The 8,613-nt window shown below is 41.9% G+C and overlaps 1 protein-coding gene across 3 annotated transcripts in view; it reads right to left on the bottom strand.

The window, feature by feature from the left end:
* Positions 1-7: 7 nt before the first annotated feature.
* The window catches only part of RNF20 (ring finger protein 20), a 19,014-nt gene continuing 10,408 nt past the window's right edge, over positions 8-8,613 (bottom strand). For all 3 annotated transcript variants that reach the window (XM_042823042.1, XM_042823043.1, XM_042823044.1), the window contains exons 12-20: positions 7,891-8,012; positions 7,165-7,556; positions 6,495-6,612; positions 4,433-4,582; positions 3,367-3,579; positions 2,170-2,295; positions 997-1,137; positions 546-647; positions 8-315 (exon numbers count right to left, since the gene is read on the bottom strand). In XM_042823042.1, the coding sequence (XP_042678976.1) occupies positions 139-315; positions 546-647; positions 997-1,137; positions 2,170-2,295; positions 3,367-3,579; positions 4,433-4,582; positions 6,495-6,612; positions 7,165-7,556; positions 7,891-8,012 (1,541 nt within the window). In that variant the 3' untranslated portion in view covers positions 8-138. The remainder of the gene's footprint in view (positions 316-545; positions 648-996; positions 1,138-2,169; positions 2,296-3,366; positions 3,580-4,432; positions 4,583-6,494; positions 6,613-7,164; positions 7,557-7,890; positions 8,013-8,613) is intronic.

Here is an 8,613-nt window from a genome sequence, read left to right as displayed (position 1 = left end):
AAAAAAAAAAAAAAAAAAAAAAAAAAAAAAAGGCATTCCCTAAGAACACTGCAGACTGCCCCAAAGGTGCCAGTTAGAGAAGTGAAGGAGGCTGGGTGGTCAGCGTAAGCAGCAGGTTTCAGATTCCAGAGGAAACAATCAACCAATGTAGATCCTATGGAAATCATTGGCACCAAAGGCAGCGTTACACTTCGGGCACTTACGCTGCCGGGTGTCATAGCGTGTTTTCACACACTCAAAACAGAAGACATGAAAACACTTTGTTAGGACAGCATCCTTTTTGCGCATGTTACAGCATGGGCAGGTCAGGCGGGCCTGAAAGATGGAAACGTTACAGTTAGGGCCTGCTGGACTGTGGAAGGTATGTTAAAAGATGACTAAAGATAAAGGTCTTTCAACTTCTGCTAAGGAAAGGGTGCTTTTTTCAATGCAAAATAAATCTACAGTGCCAGAGTTCAGATAACAAAAGTCAAATACTCAGAAGTGTGACACAAAGCTTTCTGACTAAAGCAGAGTTCAAGAGAGAAGTGTAGACAGCTACTCACTTTGTAATCCTTGATTTCTTCCATCAATATCTCATCACAATTTGGAACCATGTCAGGCTTCTTAGTGGTTTCCAGCTTCCTGCGTAACCTAGAAATGTCTTCCTGCATAAAAACAAAGAGACCAAATAAATGAGCAATGTCTTCTTTCCACAGCTTTTTCAAGAAACAGAAGCAGCCCCTGACTAACTGTGCATCTAGCTATATCAGTCTATCTATATTTTTATCCCAAAAGTCGTACCTATCATCTGGTGCTACTTGTATTATCAGTTTTCAGTGCCCAAGATCTGAAATAGTCAAGACTTTATCAAGCAGAAACCCAAGTAAATGGACAAAAAAATGTTAACCAGGAAACGGTGAGGAAATTAATGTAGTTGAAACCTACTCTGACTTCAATGCACAAAGAGCAGACACCAGATGGAACATATTGAAGGATTATGCACGGGGAGTATACCTCAGCCCTTTTGAAGTTGAACATCTCTTTCTCTCTAGTTACTCTGCTTTCCACTATCTCATCCTGGAAATCATGTAGCTTCTTCTGAGCCAATTCTAGCTGGGTTTTCAGATCATCCGCAAGCTGGGCTGCATCCATAGCCTGAAAAAAGTAAACCATCATAGAATTAACAAACACAAAAGAAGTTCTGGTCCCTCTATCTGTAAATTCAAGACTGCTCACAAAATATTTCTATAGCTAATGGAGATGAATTTTTTTTTTCAAGTCTGCTTTTGCTAGATTCAAACTGAAGAACTGAAATCATTCCCTAAACATTACTTCAAACAGCAAAATATCTTTCTGCCCACAAGCTCTAATAATTTAGCTTGAACTCTCCTCTTTAACAGAGACAACTTGTTAAATAACAATGCATCTCACTTGGAAAATATAAATGCCCCCTCAAATTCCCTGTTACTATCAGTATTTTTAGCTTTCCATTTCCACTTTTTCCTATTGAATCTAGAAACAGATCTACAGAGAAATTAGACAAAACTGCAAGATAAGGCTTTTTTTTGCATGGGTGGTTTTTGGCTTTTTTTGGTCATTTTCTTTCCAGAGCCATTCTCTTACCACTTTCTGTTCCTGCATTAACAAATCTATTAGCTAAGTTCCCTCAGAATTCAGAACATAGTTGCACTGAATTCCCCTCTCTCTTCTTCAAAACAATGTTTCTGCTTTCCTTTTTACCCGTTTTGATGTAATCCCCATATTTCTACTACAGCCTTGATAACAATGGCTGGATCAACCATGATTCTCAGTTTTAGCCTACAGACCAACTTCATTTAAGTATCTTACACATTTAGGAAATGTTTTCATGTTCCCTAATCACCATTTTCTTTTACTGACCTCATCTTTCCTATGAAAGCTTTAACTCCTCTCAGTTAACACATGGCTGCTACCTCTTTTTCCCTAAGTTCCCCTACCTAATCAAGACTTCCACAGAAACAACTACACCTTGCTTATCTTTATAAAAGTAAACATAACTCTACGACACTTAAATTAGCACACCCTTCATTGCTCCTCAGCCTTCTGATATTCTAGTTCACAAGCAGGGAATATCAGGTTCCATAATGTCAGTGAAACCCCGGAGATTCCCAAAAGACAACAATTCCATCTCCAAAAAGAAACATTCACCTTGCGTTTGTTCATTTCCAGGGCCTGTGTTCGGAGTCCAAGTTCTTTCTCGCCTGTTCCAATACTGCTTTGTAGCAAGTGTTCCTTCTCTTCCAGCTTACGTACAACCTGCAGCTGGGCATCCACCTTTAGAAAAGGAGAAAGACAACAAAGAAGGACTGAAACGAATGCTCTACAGGTCTTCTTAAAACTACATGCAAAACCTATCCCTACCTCCCCATCACTAAAGATGGTGTCTCTTTATCTTCCCCTTTTCTTCTTGGATACAGACACACTGGCACACCCATCAGATCTACATATTCAGATCTCTCTAGCGAATGCTTTAAAAATCTAGCAAACACCTGCAACAAAGATTCATCTTTTGGTGGGTGGCTTACAGAATTGCTGCTAGACAGTAAGCAGTTTTGCTTTGGTTCCAAATATGGCAGAACACATATGTGGAAGAACTGTAACCACAGGAAAGTGGTTCACTGCTTCTTTACTGCCTCCTTCCACTTGCTCTTCATAACAATGAACCTGCAGGACAGTTTATACTCATACAGCAGTTTCTTACTGAGACAGATGCCCTGAAGTTCAATACAGAATACTTCAGTTGATGTGAGGAACATTTCCTTCTGTTCTAATTCCAGCTGAGATAGAAGTAATTTCCTTTAAAGTGACTTACATGGCACTGTATTTTGAATTTTGGGCCAATAAACAGCAACAAGGCTTTTTCTGCATCTCATGCTATCTCACTCTCTCCAGTGTAGACATGGGGCGCACAAGCAGCTGTGGAATGGCACAGCTGGAACTACTGCCCTAAGCTGAACAAACAGATATTCCATACTGTATGATGTTATGCTCAGCAATGAAATCTGAGGAAAGAAGGATGAGTAGGAGAACATGTTCAGAGTTACGTTGTTTGTCTTCCCAGATGACCAATATGTAGACCTGCTTTCCTGGAAGTGGCTACACATTTGCCTGCTAACATCAAGTAGTGAATTAATTTTGTGCTTCTCTTGCACATGCAACTTTTGCTTTACTTAGTATGTTGCCTTTCTCTCAACCCATGGACATTCCCACTTTTGCCCCTCTCTCCTCTGTTCTACTGGGGAAGACAGGCAAGCAGCTGTGTGGGTCTTAGCTACCCACCAGGGTTAACTTGCAATAACTTCACCCTCCCACATTTGGCTGTCCTCTTTCCTTCTCTCAAGTTACCTGTGTCTTCAGTGTCAAAACTTGATCTGCCAGCTCCTCCTTCTCTTCTTTCAGCAGCTTGTGAATCTGGTTGGACTTGATACGTTCTGACATCAGCTTGAAGTTGGCATCATCTTTCTCCCGTAGCTGCTGCATCAGTCGTATGTTCTGCTCCTGCATGTCTTCAAAGGCTTGGCCTGTGACATCCATTTCTGACAGCAGAGCCTCCTCCTCCTGCAAGAGAATCATTGGCTCTGGCAGAGCTGTTTCCTGTACCACTACGATTATCCTGAATACCCTACAGAGACACCAGAACTAACACAGATCAAGGAAAATGCATCAGTCTCTAGGGCCTGAATTATAAACCGGAGGAGAGAGGCTCATCTTCATAGAAACTCACAGATGCTCGCTTATCTGGTGGGAAAAATGAGCTGCAGTCATTGCTAGAGCTGGGCAGAAACCACCTACCAACTTCAGGCAGCTACCTAAACAGCTGTCACAAACTAGGTCAATTAATGCCCTAGGTTGACAACTCAACAGCTTCCAATTAAAAGGCTGTCAAGCCCTTTATACTCACAATGCTTCATCATTAAAGGAGTAAGTGACAAGACAGTGTAATTGTGTACTAAAAGTGAAAAAAATTTAAATTCTAAAAAAGAACACATCAAATTACTCGCTTGCCTTGCCTGTACTCAGGTCAGTCCTTCCCTATTAACATTATATTATGTCCTTTTTTGTGGAAGAAGATATACCACAGCACCACACAGATGTATTAATTATATGAACTGTACATGTACAAATATTATTAAAAACAAGTATCACCCTACCCCTCTAGATGCTGACCCAGCCAGTTCCCTTCTGTGCTTTCCACCCATGCTTCACGAACAGCTGAATTTTCCCTACCACTTCTGCCATGAACTTTGCCATAGTTGCTGTTAAGATTTCGTTTTTCCCCCTTCAACACACAAGGACAAGTAACACACATCTTTGAAACATATGGCAACAGAAAATCTGTCTCCCTAGCAGTAAACTAAAGACACTTATTTCCCAAATGCACAAGCCATGACAGAAGTTACTAGAAACTCACCTGTTTAGCCATGGCTAACTTCTTCTGTAAATACTCAATCTGTTCTTCTACTGCTCGGATCTTCCGAAGGGCATCCTCATCAGCCATCTTTTTACTCTCCTTTTTCTCCTTGTCTTCCAATTCTTTCACTCTCTGCCTTAGTTCTTCCAGCTTAAGAAAAGACAAGACAGAAATGACACCAAATACAAGAATGTGGCCTGAGCTTTCTCAAGTGCTTGTTTTCCCCACAGTTCTTCGGAATATCAGAAAAACCACCTTCTAAGCATGGGAAAATAAAGTCTATTTCATGTCAACATGACACTGTAATACTGGCAGACAGACCATTAACATGGGCTCTAAGATTAAGACCTTTATTTCAAAACCTTGGAAAATTCAACGACACCCTAATGAAAGTAATGACACTTGTTTCTAGCAATTGTATACGCAAGGCTACGTGGAAGAAGAGCATCTGCTCCTTCAAAGGCATCTGGTCCAGCATCTTTTTCAGTGCAAAAAGGGGGAACAAAAGAAAAAAGAAGAAACCATCATATGAAACGCAAACCTGACTGACAAAACAAGGAAACCAAACCTGGTAAGTCATGCTAATTGATGAGGGAATATGAGAACATTTAATCTAAGAAGGACTAGGGACCCTGCCAACTAGGAAACTAAGGTGAAAAAAAAGGAAGAGGCCAGAAACAAGATACACAGAGGCACTGAACTGAGAAAACAGACATGCATACAATAACAACAAACCAACCTTGTCTGTCACACTAATTGTTAGGCTTTCAAAAAACTAGCGGTGCTACTTCTAGGAAGACTAAGTTGGGCTTTGCAAAGGAAAAGACTGGACCATTGGGGGCCTGAGCTAAGAAGACTATAGGAATCAGAATTCTGAACACCACTGAGCATTAGGAAGGGGAGCAAGATTAACAAAGGGGTGTAGACAGAAAGGACTTGGCTGCGCATGAAATCAGGCTGGTCAGCACAGTCATCAGGCTGACCGTTGCAGTCTGGCTTATCTTCTTACAGTACCTCCATGTATCTTTCTTAACTGTGATCACACTTTCCAAGCCTCACGTATGTGTGCTGCAAGGACTAAGTGCCAACTTTTGGTAAGACAGTTTGTGAATTGGGTAAAGAGGTCTGGGATGCAGGCAGAAGTTCCAGACTGACAGAAGGGCTGTGCAAGTACTGGAGGGATCTGCTAAAATACGCACACTTGTGAAACTGGACAGAGCTGTGTGTATGTGTGTACTTTCCACAGTGGATTTTTACCCCTACCATGTGAAGAAGATATAGGGGCATGTCTATTCATGTTTATGTTTTGAGCCCAGTAAGTGGGCATTGCTGAAGGCAGCAGCTTGTCCATGGCAATCTGCTTGACTGCCAATGTCTGTGTCTTGTATTCTCTGTGCAAGTCCTTGACACATGTGCTTACCGTTACTACTGTCCTGCACTCAGGAAAGCAGCAGCCACATCTCTCAGCCTAAGCTGAGACCTTATGTCCCCAGCCTGGGCTCCAGTGGCTAGGCAGAAGAAAGTCCTGAAGCAGAGTGGTTGGAGGAGGAAACCATACTCACAACACCTCCTAACATCACACTAACTTTTTTCAGTGCTCTCTGCAGCTTCACTCATATGGAACACTTCAAAATTTCATTTCCAAATCACTGTCCAAGACCCATTTAAAATATGTGGGGTGATGTTCCCTGCCACATCCACTAAAAGATCTAAGACCACACTCCACATTTTCCTAATAGCACACCTAACTCTATCTTCAGGTCTTTCTAAATTTTTAATGATCTAAGGCTAATCTACATATAATAGAAATGGAAAGCTAAAAACAGCTTTGAACAACCAACCTCCTTTAACACCAACGATTAAAACACTGTCCTTCAAGAGGACATATCAACATTTCTTCTCAACTCCAAACCAATTGAGCCTCTATTGTAAGTGACAAATGCGAGAAGAGAAATAACCTCTTTTGACAACAAAGGCACCACAGTTCAGATACAGAGTATTTGAAAAGAAGTTTTAAGGAGAATGTGATTGAGGAAAAAATGGCAACAGAAACAAGCTTTACCTCTGCTTTAGCCTTCTTCTCAGCTGCCATGAGCTGCACTTTGTCTCTCTGCTCTTTGGGGGCAGAACGGTACATATCTAACAACAGCTTCATCTCCTTCTGGCTCTCCTGGGCCTTCCTGTAAACACAGAGATAGAGGACTGTGAGAACAAAGCAGAAAAGCTACATTATCATATATTCAGCAATATTTTCTCTGTATTCCACACTGCAGCCCAGTAGTGTCTTCTTCCATGGCTCATTTCACTCTATTAAGTGCAAGTCAAAAGCTGCAAAGAAGAGATTCAGGTACACACAGGTTGAAAAGCTAACGGAACACAGAGGGTGAAGGAAGCATGCAGCCTAGAAGTAAGCAATAGCTATCCGTCTCTGCTTTGGTACTGATCTAAGAAGGACAGACCACTGTGCCCTTCATTAGTAACATCCTGCTGTAGAATTTTACACAACTGTAGTGACAGCAACTTGACATGCAGTATGAAGTACCTGGTTTGGTTTTAAAGCTTCATGGTATTCCGAGTGAAATGTTACTATGCTTTGCAAAACATGATCAGACAGAAGGTGTTAGAAACTTCTAATTTCAGGAACAAATTACCTAAGAGCTGCAAGTGATCTCATATAAACACCTGAGTTAGGGCATAACTCACACAAGAAAGGGAGAAACAGCAACTCTTACTTGAGCTCAGCCTTCAACTGCTTGATCACTTCAGCCTCCTTCTTTCTGCCATCTTCATGCTTCCCTTTCTCCTTCTCTTTGGACTCTCTCTCCTTCTCAGATTCCTTCTGTTTCTGTTTTTCTCGCTCTCGCTCTTTTTCTTTCTCTTTCTCTCTCTCCCTCTCTTTCTCTTTTTCCTTTTCTCGTTCCCTCTCCCTCTCCCGTCTTTCTCGCTCCCGTTCCTCTTCATCTCGCCTGGCCTTAACTTCACTAGCTTCTTCAGAAGCAGCTTTGGGAGCAGATGCTTGGGCAGAAGGGTCATCAGGCTCCTGTTTGATCTCTGGAGGCTCCTCCTTTGTGTCTTCAGTGCTGGACTGGGATTGCAGAAGAGCGCTACCACTGCGAGAGCGGATCTGTCACGGAACAGCAACAGAGAAGACAGAGATTGAAATATTAGGTTATCAGCCAAAAACCTGTATGACAGTTATCTGCCTACACTAGTCTTCCCCAGCTTCGTTCGCATATTTCCTCCGACGTTGCTAACAAAGTTCACAGAGCTCTATAAGGCTACAAAAGGAAGACAATCCGTTAAGTGGAAAGGAGGAGAGCATGGAACTCCATCACAAATTGCGCTGCATCTTGCACATCGTAACAGAAAAGCCGATACTACAGGTAAGGAAGGACTGACAACATCCACATTTTCACTAAGCATTTTCTGCTCTTTACTAGCATTTTCTAATTGGATACCTTGCTCAAGTCAGACTGGGCCTCCCTCAGTTTGCGTTTGTACCTCAATACCTCTCCCTTCAGCTGGTGGTTATGATTCTGGAGGCTGCTGATGAGATGACGCATCTCCCGATTAATTGGGCCTAGAAAAACAGAAACACTAATGTAACAAAACACACTTTCACTCATTTCTATAGACTTCAATGGTGAGGGAATGACAAGCGACAGAAATAGGACTATAATCATTCCAGTGCACAACATACCATCACAACACATTCACAGAAAAGTCATGCCAGCTATGATAAGTCTCTGGAGATTTCCAGCCTTAGTTTCCCCTTTACTTTTTCCCCCCCAGCATTCCTTAAAGGAAAAACGCATCTTTTTAATTTGATCTGGCTGTGATAAAGCTAATTTTCTCCATAGCAGCTCATACAGTGTTGTTTCAGATTTAGGAACCAAAACAGTGATGGCGACACACAAATGTAGTGGCTACTGTCAAATAATGTTCTCATGCTGTCAAGGTCTTTCCTGTTTCTCACTCTGTGCCCCCAGTAAGCAATGTAAGGGTACAAAAGAAGTTGGGAAGAGACAAACAAAGCAGATGATCCAAACTGACCAGAGATACTCTATGCTATGCAATGTCGTCAATAAAAACTGAAAAAGAAGGGGGATTTAAAAACGCTAGCCATCTCAAGCTTGTGAACTGACTTGCCATCAGTGAGGAGGGGTGGGGGGGGGGGGGGG

This window comes from Centrocercus urophasianus, unplaced genomic scaffold, assembly GCF_019232065.1.
Source record: "Centrocercus urophasianus isolate 14NV4802_14NV808 unplaced genomic scaffold, USGS_Curo_1.0 seq_21, whole genome shotgun sequence".
Lineage (NCBI taxonomy): Eukaryota > Metazoa > Chordata > Aves > Galliformes > Phasianidae > Centrocercus > Centrocercus urophasianus.
This window is presented reverse-complemented; position numbering and strand designations above follow the sequence as displayed.